Source organism: Ascaphus truei, chromosome 4 (assembly GCF_040206685.1).
Source record: "Ascaphus truei isolate aAscTru1 chromosome 4, aAscTru1.hap1, whole genome shotgun sequence".
In the NCBI taxonomy this organism is placed as follows: Eukaryota; Metazoa; Chordata; class Amphibia; order Anura; family Ascaphidae; genus Ascaphus; species Ascaphus truei.
In genome coordinates this window covers 133,313,038-133,327,509 of record NC_134486.1, presented here as the reverse complement: position 1 = coordinate 133,327,509, position 14,472 = coordinate 133,313,038, and the positions used below count along the sequence as shown (strand labels likewise).

Below are 14,472 nucleotides of genomic sequence, written 5' to 3'. Positions count from 1 at the left end.
ACTTTTATGTCTGAAGCACTTATTCCCATGATCTGTTATTTGTATTATTTGTTATTTATACGTTTGTCACGTGTATTACTACTGTGAAGTGCTAAGTACATTAATGACGCTATATAAATAAAGACATACATACATACATACATCATTTAAAAAAAAAACATACTAGTAATACCAGCAGTTATATGTTTTCAGTGTGCTACAGCAGGGGTGAGCAAACTTTTTATGCCGTGAAATTTCTCGGGCCCCCCCTGCCTAATGTAATCAAAATCACACGACGTCAGCGCACGTGAGCTGGTTCAGCCAATGGGGGCGCACCTGCTTTGTGACGCGTCCGCCACACGTCTACAATCTCCTGCAGCCAAGTTCACAAATCGCTTTGGCTGCAGGCGTGCGCGCAGGCAGTATACTGGTATTGGATCACTGTTTATTTTATTGTTTGCTGGCATCTGGTAATATGTTTTTTTCTGGTGCACAAAGGCAATAATTTTGAGGGGGCATTCATCCACCTCTTTGCTACATCCCTTCCCTTTCCCGCACCCCTTTTTTTCCTTCTCCCATTAGCTTTCCCCAGTGTCATCCACTCCTACCTACCAGTTTTATGTATTATTTATTTATTCCCGTTTTAAATGTTGCCCAGGGATCAGGGACCCCCATAACCAAACTCAAGGGGGGTGCTGATGAATCTCCCCTGCTGATCAATAGCCCGAAGTGACCCAAAAGCCCTCAATTCTGCCATCTCTGTCTGACCTTCATCCCTCGGTTTAGCCATCGTGTCTTTCCCTCCCCCCAGTGTATCTCTCTCTCTCACCTTCCCCCCAGTGTCTCTCACCTTCCCCCCAGTGTCTCTCCCCCCAGTGTATCTCTCTCTCTCACCTTCCCCCAGTCTCTCTCTCTCACCTTTCCCCCAGTGTCTCTCTCTCTCACCTTCCCCCCAGTGTCTCTCTCACCTTCCCCCCAGTGTCTCTCTCTCACCTTCCCCCAGTGTCTCTCTCTCACCTTCCACCCAGTGTCTCTCTCTCACCTTCCCCCCAGTGTCTCTCTCCCCCTCCCCCAATATGTCTCCCACCTCTCCATGTCTCTCTCCCCCCAATATGTCTCCCACCTCTCCATGTCTCTCCCCCCTCCCCCAATGTCTCCCACCTCTCCATCTCTCTCCCCCTCCCCCAATATGTCTACCATCTTTCCATGTCTCTCTCTCCCTCTCCCCAATATGTCTCCCACCTCTCCATGTCTCCCCCCCCCCCAATATGTCTCCCACATCTTCATGTCTCTCTCTCCCCCTCCCCCCAATATGTCTCCCACCTCTCCATGGCTCTCTCCCTCCCTCCCCCCAATATGTCTCCCACCTCTCCATGGCTCTCTTTCTCTCCCCCTCCCCTCAATATGTCTCCCACCTCTACACACACAACACACAACACACAAATACTTACTTTCACTTTTAAGCCTGCTTCAGTCCCCCATGTACACTGAAAACTGGGACAGGAGGAGGAGGGGCTGTCTGTGTGCAGAGAGAAGCCCCGCCCCCGCAGCAAGGCAGACATCACACAGAAGCAGCCTCAGCACGGAGCTTCTGGCTGCCCGTGCACAGCTCTGCCCACCCCCAGGCTGCCAAGCACGCAGCCCGAGCCCCCCCTAAATAATCTTGCGCCCCCCCCCCAAGGGGGCGCATCCCCTAGTTTGCGCACCGCTGTGCTACAGTATTCTTGTTAAAACTGAAAGTAAAAACCCTCAGTACATATCATTTGCAGCCTTTTCTAGGATTGTGTTAGTGTTTCTCACAAGTGTTTTTATTTTGCTCATCCCACAGATATTCGTTTGCAATTAAATTAATTGAACAGTGTGTTTGCTCAGTTTACATTAAAGCCTTAAAGCTGCAGTTCATTCTTTTTTTTTTTTTTAATTTATTTTTTTACTTCAATAGTTTTATGTGTGCAATCTCTAATTACCTAAAGAACTGTATAGCTGCAGGTCAATTCGTTCTCCATGTATTGATAGGTCGAAATTTGGTGACATAATTAGTGAAGGGATCTGTTTATATTCTGCTTGTCTGTCAGTGGAAGCTCATGAATATTCATGAGCAATCCTGCATTGACATGTGCTAGAGGGAGGGCAGGGCTGACAAAGGGGTTTGCCAGGGCTTGTGACAGGACATGAAGGGGCAGTGCCTTAGCAAATGGCTGTTAAAATAGAATACAAGAAAATTGGTCTTTAAAAGTTGTTTTTTTTAAAACAGAAAATGCTAAAAGTATTTTTTCTTACTACAGAACTGATTTATTAAAAAAAAACACACATGCAGGATATTGACTGAACTGCAGCTTTAAACACATAATAAAACAGTATGTAATTTCCTTTGCTTTTCGCAACTTTTATCTTCCTTTGCTTTAGTGCTCTTTGCAGCAAGCTCCCCAAATATTATTACATTATTATTATTATTATTCTAAAATTGGAGTTGGAGATGTCCCCTGGGGATGTCCTGTTGCAATTAAATGGGCATCATGTTGATCTCCCTTTCTTGTCTGTCAATGTTTTTATTTCTCAGAGACCTTGCTCTTTGCAGCTCAACTTCTGAGGTCATTTTGTGAGGTATGTCAACAAACATATGCCCAGATCCACAAAACTCCATTATTGACTTAATAAGGCGTTATCTTAAGTTAACACATTGTTAAGTGCTAAAAGGTATTCAACCCTCACTAAAGCAGTGTCTTATTTCACTAGTCCCAAGTGCTATAAATATCCCTTCAAATACGTGGAGAGGCTACAATGCACAAAAAGGAGCTTGCCTGAGAAGATACCTGGGATATATGCTAATAGGATATACAAAGTATATTTAAATGACTCCTATTAGCATATATCCCAGGCATCTCAGGTGTGCTCTGTGAGCATAACGGTCGTTACTGATTTTGATAACATGACATTATGAGCCTGGACCTAATAGAGCTTTGTTGATCTGGCCCTGTAGTTTTAAATAGTTTTTTCTCAATACTTTGATAAAGGTTAGAGGTATCAGTGACCTACTTTGATTAAGCCGTTGAATGCTGGAGAGGCTCATAGCGCTTTTTTGGCAATGTGCTCAGTGGGTCTTTTTAGCAATGGCATTTTCCTAATTAAAGCTTTCAAGTTTTCTTCTTTGTTGGTTCTAATGAGAAATGTATGGTATTGTTCCTCTGGTATGTCTAGTGTATAGGTAGAAGTGGCAAAATAATGCCTTAAACTATGGCAATTAACAATTTATATGAAATAGTGGTGAAAATCCCTTTTGAAAAAAATAGAGCTTTGATAACCATACATTTAATTTATATGTACATTTTGTAAGTACAATGCATATATAATACACTAAGTCTAACATCCATCCCAAAGTTGACTAATTCAATAAAACGTAGATCAATAGAAAGGCAATAGAAATGTGATAATTAAAAAAAAGTAATCGAATCATGAGGTCAGTGGGCACTCAAGAAGATAGATTGTTTATATAAAAAAAAATCTCTCTTTATATATACACTACATATTCCCAATGCACGGTGCATATATTTCCATGTTCTAAGGCAATCCTGTAAAACATTTGTTGATAGATCAGGGTGTGATTATAAATTATAGCATTTGTCATGGTTTTTGGTTGCTCAACCAATTTGTGCCTTACACATTAATATTTTGTGATGAGTATAAAAAAGTAATTTTACCTTCACATGATCGCCCATCGGGTGAAGTGGTAAAACCTTGCTCACAGATGCAGTGGAATGCACCATCAGTGTTGAGACATTCCCCATTGGGAGAGCAGAGTTCTGACTGTTCACACTCATTGATATCTGAAAGACAACAACCGTTCACATGCTAAACCAAAAGCTTTCTTTCTTTAATACAATGCAATATGGCAAGTGGAAATCCTTCCCCTGGAAATAGTGAATGTTGTTTTTGATAAATACTGTACCATTGCTAATTATTTTTTAATACCTTTCATCTTGCACTTTGACGTCTCAACAGTCAATGAGAATCTACCAGGCATGCAATGTGGCCTGTATCTATATACAGCAGTACATTCAAGGACTCAATTAAGTTTCCTAGGGTATCTAGCAAATAAAAATACCACTTGTGAGCACATTCACATGTCTCAGACAGGTCTGCAACTCTGCTTTTCACCATTATCTCTTAGCATACAGTGCTTCCACTGCAGCCAGGGATTCTGGGAAATGACATGCAAATGAGCACACAGTGTCACCTTCTGCTTCATATCCATTTTAACATGGACCCCTATAAGCTTATGCCATCCATATTTCACTACTTTTCAGCACAGCCTGGGTTACAGAAGTGTGTAACCAGTAAACCTATTCACAGACAGCTATTTCAACCTTTTGAGTCTCATAAGTGTGAGAATGGTTATACAGGCTTTGCAATGTGAAGCTGGGAAAGGTTTCAACCACACATAAGTTATGGTGAGTAAAAAAGTGAGAAAAGTCTTCCACCGTACGGCATACAAACTAATGTAACTGTTATTTATCAAGGTTTACTAGCTGCCAAAGTGGGGCAATGCGATTGTTGTAGCTACCACGTCATGAAGTCTGCCACGAGAGGGAACGCCATGACATAGTGGCTACATCATAGGCTTTTTGCTCATTTACTAGGGGAGATCACTTTCAGCGCTCCTCTGCAGAGCTGAACACAATCTACATGGAATGGAAATGGAAGAGAAGCCCCTTTGGCAATCAACGGGTTAAGAGATCTCTTCTTGACATTTCCGATGCTGTTTTTTAGTAATATTTTTAAATCCACCAATCTGTTTAGGAGATACAAGTGTTTAGAACATTAAGTATTCGTCAAGGCCAAGTAGAGCTTTCCCGGGGGACCAGTGCGGTCTGAGGTTACCAGGATAAGCTCAGACCCTGGAAATTGAGAAATCATTCTTTTTAACACTGAAAAAAACATTAACAGAAAAATAGAAGGACATGCTCAGGGGGGCCAGATATTATCATTATATGCTTTAAAATCGCCTTGAAACGGCATCTGGGAAGATTATGGTAATTCTTAATGAAAATGAAACCACATTCTATTACAGTGTACTTTGTAATTAATGCAAAAGCCCTAACTCAGACTAAGATTTTAAAGAATAGCCGACATCTAGTTCCTAACGGGAGTAAATCTTCAATGTATGCCAACAAGGGTGTCTATTAAAGCTTTCTCCAAATGAATTTGTTGAGACAGTGCCAAAGCAGTATGATAAAAATGCTTTTGATGGAAACTTTAATGACAAATCGGGTTCCTAACTCCCTCAACTGCTACAGTACCTGTTCCTAAAGACAAAAAGCAAGTCCAGAAAGTCTACGATTTAAAAAATATTTTTTTTTAAATTGACAGTCGACGCTTGGGACACTCGTGCTGCGTGCAGACAACTGTTTAGAAACCAGCACAGGCTGACTACTAATAAAATTCCAGCAAACCATTGTTCAATGTTGAAAACGAATCAAATGTATTCATTTGCAAATCCACAAGCAGGATGATTTAAACACTATTGATTGCCAGAAAAACCTTAGCCTGCCTAATGCATACAAGTTTGCTACAGTATGTTGAAACTGCAATTCTTTTAGGATTGGTTTTGGAAGCTTCAATGTACATAATCAACTTGTATGGGAAGACTTCAATTCAATTACGTGATTCATAAGATACATCATATTTAAATCAAATTATAATTCTTTGTGGTTTTTGTACATGGGTTCTATTTGATACTCTCCAATAACAATTGATTCTAATACAAATTCTACCCAGCTCTGTCTGGAGTTAGGACAGAATTGGATTATAGTCACATCCTGCAAAAGTTTTCCATGACTAGAATTTATTGTACAATACCATGACACCTTCTTCCCTCTACCAGCTGGAAGCCATCTGGACAAGTGCATTCATAAGACCCATCCGTATTGTGGCAGCTTCCTCCTCCCTGGCAAGCTTCATCCTCTTCCTGGCATTCATCTATGTCTGCAATCAAATTTTAAGCAAACAAAACAATAATTTCATGATTGGACGGCCCGTTATTTTAAAATCATGATACATTTCAGTTTGACATAAGATAATTGCTCTACTGCCTTTCAGACAACAAAAAGAAGCAGGAAAAAAAAGTAATTTTAGCAAAATGCGTGTGGGGATCTTTTATTTTTGTCTTCTGAGGTTTCATGACGCCATTTTACTTGGATGCAGATAGCACTGCAGATTTAAAAATTATAAACTGTTGCCAGCAGCAGTGCAAATGCATTTATATTTCTGGACGGGAAATTCTCTGTCAATATAAACGACACCGGATACGTAAATCATGCTAGTTTGCCATGACATTAGAATGCACCATTCTGCTTTGAGACAGAATATTTTAAGAAAGGGATTTTATAGTGAAAATACAATGAAGATTAGATGTGTTAAATACAGGATACTGAGACTGTACCAGGGATAATTCCAAATAGCAGGGGGTTTTCATTTATGCCCCGGTAATATACTGTAGTAATAGTATTTAAAACCTGGCTGCCCTGCCCTGGGACACTATGAAGATAGTTTTGGTCCCTTTCTCAAAAGCGAACACCATAAGTGCTGAAAGAAATCATGGGTGGTCTCCTTTATCAAAATATGCTGACGGAAATTCCCACAGATATCAAATTGCATAGGGGTTGGTAGTTTAAGTAAATACAATGCTAGAACAATGGTTACATTATCAAAAAACAATAATTTGTCATGTAAACAAAAATAATAGTGGGTCACGTCCTGAAGCTGAGTGCAACTTCATTTCCAGACCTTTAACCACTTCTACATTAGAAATTCCACAACACATTACTGCTCTGTCATTTCATAAGTGATCACATGATCCTGGTTCACCCCAGTTTTGGGGAACTGAAGCGGATGACCTCCTTTTCTGTTCCGGTACAGAAAGTTGCAGTCTAAATCAACCCAAGCAAGGTCTGACTTACAGTGAAGGTCACAAGAGTCCAAAAGATAATGCTATGGATATGATTTTCCTTCTTTTACTTCCTGTACGTCTTGGGAAATACCCAGTTTAGCTAGATTAATATAACCTAAGCATTCTATTTCCACCCATTACTAAGTTTTTTACCTATCAAAAATGTCAAAGTATAATGTCTAAAATCTATATACTCCACATAAAAACAATATAACTTACATACAGTATATACAAAATACATTCAAATCTGTTTCTAGAAACATCGGCAGTTAAAACTGAACCTTTTTTCACAGTGTGTATTGATCATTTCCACCAAAAGATACAAATCCTTAGTGATCCTTAGTGAACCATTCATTTTTCATATAACCACTTTTTCCCCACAACAACTTAATTGTCATTGATAAAATGTAGTGACTATAATAATAGTAAAACCAATAATAACGAGTACTAATTTGTAAGTCTCCTGGGTAAAATAGTCAAAGACATACAGGACACACAGGACATACAGTATATATATATATATATATATATATATATATATATATATATATATATATATATATATATACTGTATATATAAAGCAGAAAATAGCCGTGTTAGTCCAGTTGCGATAGTGCAGAATAAATGAGTTTTTCAGTATTAGGTGATACCTTTTTTATCGGACTAACAATTTATGTCATAGGACAAGCTTTCGAGAGTTATCCTACCCTACCTTATCTACAGTAAATATCTGTTGTTTTTTTTTTTCTTCCTCTCTCTACACTGTTTAACCATTGAATCCTTTGTATATCAGTATTGCTTGACCTGAAGAAGAGAGGATAATTCTCGAAAGCTTGTCCTATGACATAAATTGTTAGTCCAATAAAAAAGGTATCACCTAATACTGAAGAACATATATATATATATATATATATATATATATATATATATATATATATATACATACATACAAATTTAGATTTAGTGACCGATGCTCAAGCGTGTCTCCCAACATCATTGAAAATAACTATTTGCGTATTTCTGAAACATGATGTCCATGCGGCCATATGAGACCTGATTTTCACATGGGTTAGTGCTATCTCACACTAATTAGACTCTTGACAAAGGGTACTTTTGCAGCCCAAAACATTGAGTCTCCTTCCAAGGTGTCAGCCTGGCACTTATCTTATAATACTGGTGAGGTTTATTGAAAATTGCTATTTTTGTCATATCAAATTTCTTATATGCTTATATTGCATTTTTTTCTACTTGCAATCATTTTGACACTTCTTGTTATGATTGCATTTGGATAATTCATAAACGATTTATTGAAATGTGCCTCTTTTTGCTTGATTATCTGTACTGATGACTTTAGAACCGTATAGTTTTTACGAGTAAGATAATAGACCACACACACTAACTTCAATGAATCAGTCATTCTACAGATTCTGTTCCTCGATTCATAATTACTTCAATCATAATGGCTTTCAATCAGAACGATAACAAAGCAGTGCTCTAAAATGTTTGTTTTAACATAATTCAGCTTTCAATTTCCATCAAGTGGAAAACACATGGGAAAATGAAAAACAGCTATCCATCGATGCCCACACATTGATGTTTATAATATGTTTCGTGTCTACGTTTGATTAGACATCAATTGCATAATAGTGCAACCCTGGTAGTCCAGAACTAATTACTGCAAGAGATACGTTTTTAAGTTTTGAAGCATTGCCCAATCTACGATAGAATATGCATCCTGATTCCCAAAGTGGTCTGAATATACAGTAAACTGCTCTTAGCATGGGGGATGTTGCATGTGTTTTACAGATCATACTTCTGTTTCATACAGACAGCAAGGATGAAACAATAACTCACACACGAAGATGCACTCAAAATAAATTATTTTCCAGTTCCAGAGTGTCGTGGCTGTGAGGAAGAAGTCGCTTTGCAGTAGAAGGGGCAAAAATGAACTAAGGACAGTGGAATGTTTAATAGGTCTAATGTAGCTCATTGACACTTTAACTCTTTGAGTGCAGCTGCACGTGACCGCGTCTCCTAACCAGTTATGTGATTGCTCCCTCACTGATGACAGAATAGAAGGGGAGGAGTTATCCGCCTTCTGTCCGCCATAAATGCAGATCACATTGTTGGCGCAGGACGTGATCTTCTTTAAGAAACAAGCATTATATTTTTTTTACATAGCTATTATGTCATGAGGCACCCAGGGCATCAGAGCCTGTGACTTAGTGGCACTCAAAGAGTTAATATATATATATATATATATATATATTTTTTTTTATATATATATATATATATATAATAATTTATATTTTGTTTCAACCGAAAATCGATTCTATGAAAAACAAATGTTTTGAAAGGGGTTTCAACCTTAATATATTTTCATATTAAGATGATTTGTCAGTCTCTAAAGCTGCAGGTTAATAGTTTTTCTTTTGATCATAGATTCATTATGCCATATTTTTTGTTTTTAATAAATAAACATAAACATAAGCAGCACATAAGCCTACATTTACCTGAACCGAAGAATAACATTCATAACATTATTACATAATACAAATAAGTAAAGTCCTCTGCAATTGAATATATATATATATATATGTGTGTGTGGGTTTCTGTACACACTGTATCAGTTATTCTACTAACCCCTTTGCACTCAAAGGCTTCATATTACAATTTCGGATGGATTTTTTACCGCCACATTTACCTTCACATTGGTCTCGGGCTGCAGATACTTTGTAACCTTGACTACAAATACATGTAAAAGATCCCTTTGTATTCCGGCACTGACCATGACTGCATAGGCTCTTGTCTTGGCATTCATCGATATCTACAAAAAAACAAGCAGTGAGAAACTAGTGTATATTATTTTACTGACCTATAGTATTTCTCTGAATATCACATTCACATTATATATACTTAATACTGTAACTTCCTCCATGCCAGTAATGTACAGCACAGAAATAGGTTCATAGAAACACAAACGTTAATTTTTTTACATCAACGTTTCTGAAACATAAGAAACTATGCTTGCATTTTTATAGGAATTAAGAAATAAATTAAATATTTTTCCAGTAACAAATGGATCCATTTAATTTTTTTTGGACATTAAAGGAATATATAAAAAGAATAAACAAATGCATTCCCTTTTATATCATTTTTTGTAATAGATATTCTAACCAAAAAGAAGTGCAGAATAAATGAGCTCTAGGTGATATCTTTTTTTATTTGGACTACCAAGTGATATTCTTTCGACAGTTCTCGCTCTTCCTCAGGTCAGCAAGACCAGCCAAGAGATACAAATCCCTTTACATGTAGGCTCCATTCATTTCTTATTTAGCTACGTCATCCTCACAACAACTTAACTTCATAGTCATTAATTCATAGCCCTTTATGAACAATGTACTGTACATGTACAGAAATGCGATGTAACATTATAGAGTAATGATAGTAGAAAAGAGAATCCTAGAACAACACTTAATGGCTCGAGATCTCCTGAAAGAAATTGTCCGTATACTTACCATCACACCGTTCCCCGTGTGCAGCTAGTTTAAATCCCTGGCTACAGGAACAGGTGAATGAACCTTCAATGTTTTGGCATTTGCCATTTAAGCATAGATTGCCACGCTGACATTCATCTATATCTGTAAGTAGAAACATGTATTTCATGAGTATATAGAAGTTATTGGTATACAACTCTACATTAGATCAACAATACTTTTGAGCATTTTTCTCTATATTAACCAGATCGTTACCCTATATCCAATGCAGAAGTACATTTGTTGTCACCATGGGTATCAGTTATTTGACTATATAGAGGCACGGCAAAAGGCAACGTATCGCACCAACACACACGCACTACGTACGTACATAGCTGTGAAAGGTTCCAGTACGCAAACTGGTTTTATTTCATGAGTCAAAAATATATTTTAATAGATAATTAAAGATTAATTAAGTAATTAGTAATTAAGATAGTCTTCCAAATGGGGAATCTTTCTTATGATTGAGACTTGACTGAACTACAAATACTGTACACACAACTATATTTTCTGCCGATTGCAAATCCACAGATTTATATTTAGAAGTATTTTGAAGGGAAAATAAATAGATTGTGTGCGAGACCCATTGGCCAATATTGACTAAGCAGCCTTTTGCCATAAGACATCCTGGTGCTGGAAGACACCTTACATCCCTTTGACTTAAAGGGGTTGTAAGAGGTCTTACAGATATGGTAGTTGCCTTATGGCAGAACACAAAAATAAAGAAGCGCAAACTCCCATAGTGTGATTAGTATTAAATAAAATATAAATCAACATCAGTTCAAAGTTCAAAAAACTTCTATATCAAGTGCCGTATGGCAGAGGACTTTATATTACTCAACATGTTCACAGCACATACGGAAACACAAGCTTCCTGTCCCAGAATTCGATTAAAACTAAAATAACGTTGAGAGGGAAGGTTCCATTACCAAGACATTGTTTGCCGTCTGAGCTTGATTCATAACCCCTATGACATGTGCACTTGTAGGATCCCTCTAGATTGTAGCAGTCCCCGTTGGAACACGTTAATGTGTCTTCCTGGCATTCATTAACGTCTGAAATAAAAAAAACGGGCACCACGTGTTAATCAAACAAGTATACTTTCTGAAGTGAGGATGTCCACGCGTAGACAAAATATGAGGAGTAAAGTAGATAATTCCTTTACTGTTCAAAAAAAATGTTAAAACCGAGAAAGAGAAAAATTTTTTTGTCAGGGCTAGAAGTCATGGATATATACAGTAGGTAACAGTATTTGATGAGATAGTTCCGGTGGATGTGAACTAATTATTATACCATCTGTTTATTTATTTTTTTATTAATGATTAAAGGCAGTAAGGCTTGGCAGTTAAACTGGTGCACAAAAAAAGTCGAAATAAATCCCTTTTTAATCCAGTATGTGTGTCATGTTAAATATATCCCTAATTGTCTTCCAAGTGGCAAAGCTTTCATATGACTGACACTTAACATGACTACATATACTGTATACACCAGGGGTAGCTAACTCCAGTCCTCAAGAGCTACCAACAAGTCAGGTTTTGTGGATATCCCTGCTTCAGCACAGGCGGCTCAATCAGTGGCTCAGTCGAGAGTACCACCCCTGGAATACACTAACTTATTTTATTGGTATATGCACAGATTGGTATATGCCCAGATATACAGTATATGCATTTTAAAGTGAACCGTTCTCACTTGCATATGGGAACAGACCAAAAGCAGTGCACATTACGTTCATACTGTATACTGAGTGGACCTACAGTGTCTCAAAGTAGCACTTTTATGTTTATTTAAAATACAAGGCATTAGTAGTGTAGATGCAGTTCTAACCACATAGATCTCAGACAGCAGCATGGTAATTGTCAGAGTTTGGGGAGGAGTGTTCATGAATAGGGTTGCCAGATGGCTTCTCCAAAAATCCTGCACACAATGGTGAAAGGTGTGACGCGCTCGAGAAAAGTTCGTGGGGAGGTAAGTTATATATAAATGATTTGATCGGCATTTTTTCTAAGTTTTACTCTGTGTGCACCAATTTGCAAGACTTCATATATTATATCATAAAACCAATTTCTTGGGACTGGGCGCCCTCCCTAGAATTTTTTTACGTAAACGATTTGGAAATGGTGCAAATTGGTGCACACAAAGGTAGGGGACGTACTTCTTCAGGGAAGGGTGGTAGATTTGTGGAATAGCCTCCCAAAAGACGTGGTAGGGGCTAATACAGTAAGGGAATTCAAACATGCTTGGGATAGATATAAGGCTATGCTAAGTACGAAAGAAAGCCAAGGATCAAATAGGTTCTGAGGTTTTAAAAAAGATAGGAACATGGGCAGACTAGGTGGGCCAAGAGGTCCTTATCTCCTGTCAAATTGTATGTTTCTATGAATTCTATAGTAAATGGGAAAATTCCCGCTTGTGATATGTTAATGATGCACAAAGACTGGGAAAGTGATGCATGTTTGGCCCCTTTTTCATAACCCGGCACTTTCTATAACTATTAAGTGATCCTTAAATAAACCTATAGTGACTATTTCCTTGGGACTGTAACAAGAACTGCTCACAGAAATTACAATGAATCCCTATTGTGCTGTAGGAGTGAAGAAAGTGCAATGTAAAAATAAATAAAATGTTTGCTTATAATTAAGGTTATACATTTCATACATGACAGCTGATGAGGAAAAAATGAAACTTACCAAAGCACCTTCCATTGCTTCCCCTGTATCCTTCTGCACAAGGAACACATGCATAAGACCCTTGAGCGTTAACGCATTTGTCATCTGGGCAAGTGCTCGGAGACAGGCACTCATCAATATCTGTGCAGATAAATAAGTCATTGTAAGTCAAATCTCTGAATACTCCCTTTCATATACATACATACATACATACATACAGTAGTGGATTTTCCATTAGGCCCAGGGGGTGAAAAAAATGTCCGCCCCATATACATTTGCTGCGTTCTTGGGTCAATCAGGCCTAATGGGAAAGCACTTAGCTGTGGTGGCCACCTCTTTGCGGCCGCCCTCCTTCTGAATCGCAGCGTCCGTCAAATGACGTTACCAACGTGACGTCACACGGCGCCTCGTTGCCATGGTAACATGACGTCGTGCGACATCACGTTGGTGACGTCCACGGTGCCATTTGACACTGCAATTTGGAAGAAGAAGGAGGGCGGCAGCAAGGACGCGGCCACAACACGTAAGTGCCTAGGGGTGGCGGGTCTTGAAATCCGCCACTGCATACATACATTCATAATGTCATCAATGTATGTAACGCTTTACAGAATTATAATACAGGCATTACAGGGAGATAATATACAAAGTTACATAAGTGAGTTAAACAGAAAGTAGACAACGGTACAGTAGTAATTATGGAGTCTATGCACCCATAAAGCTTACAATCTAAATGTTCTTTAATTAAATGTACTGTGCTACAGATTGGGCCTAGAAAACTGAACAAATGGCATACAGTTAATGGACATAAATGTTGTTTTCTTTCTGTAGAAGGAAACATTTCTGCTGTTTGTGATTCCCTTTTAGTGCACTAGCAGTAACGTGCATTCACAAGCTTTTGAGCGCTAACCTCCTACCTTTATCAGGTAAAAGGGAGAAGGTTAGCTCCTGAAAGGTTGTCACTGTAAAATTTAGTTAGCACACTCAAAATATGCTGTTACAAGTCATTATGGGGGATATTTATTTAAGTCTCCTGGCTGCAATGCTGGGGAAAAGAAACTGCACCAGATTTACCGTATTAAGGAGAAACATTCCCATTAAAACAAATGGGATTTTCTTCATTCACAAATATGGTCGTATTTTTGTAGCAGTTTTGCCCTGGTTTTGGAGTCGTTTGATAAATGAAACATTTCAGCAGTAACCACTTCAGTAATGGCCTCGACGTTAGATACACAAATGTAAGTAAACTTTATAAGCAAATGTTGAAGTTATATGCACTTAAGACTCGATTCCTAACAGAAGGCTTGACAAGGCATGAATATATGTGTCGCCAGTGATTTGGTAACC

The 14,472-nt window shown here is 38.2% G+C and overlaps 1 protein-coding gene across 6 annotated transcripts in view; it reads right to left on the bottom strand.

Moving 5' to 3' along the window:
* The window catches only part of LTBP1 (latent transforming growth factor beta binding protein 1), a 415,460-nt gene that overhangs the window by 68,467 nt on the left and 332,521 nt on the right, over positions 1-14,472 (bottom strand). For all 6 annotated transcript variants that reach the window (XM_075596619.1, XM_075596618.1, XM_075596617.1 and 3 more), the window contains 6 exons: positions 13,150-13,269; positions 11,392-11,517; positions 10,445-10,567; positions 9,631-9,753; positions 5,836-5,961; positions 3,678-3,803 (listed from right to left, as the gene is read on the bottom strand). In XM_075596619.1, the coding sequence (XP_075452734.1) occupies positions 3,678-3,803; positions 5,836-5,961; positions 9,631-9,753; positions 10,445-10,567; positions 11,392-11,517; positions 13,150-13,269 (744 nt within the window). The remainder of the gene's footprint in view (positions 1-3,677; positions 3,804-5,835; positions 5,962-9,630; positions 9,754-10,444; positions 10,568-11,391; positions 11,518-13,149; positions 13,270-14,472) is intronic.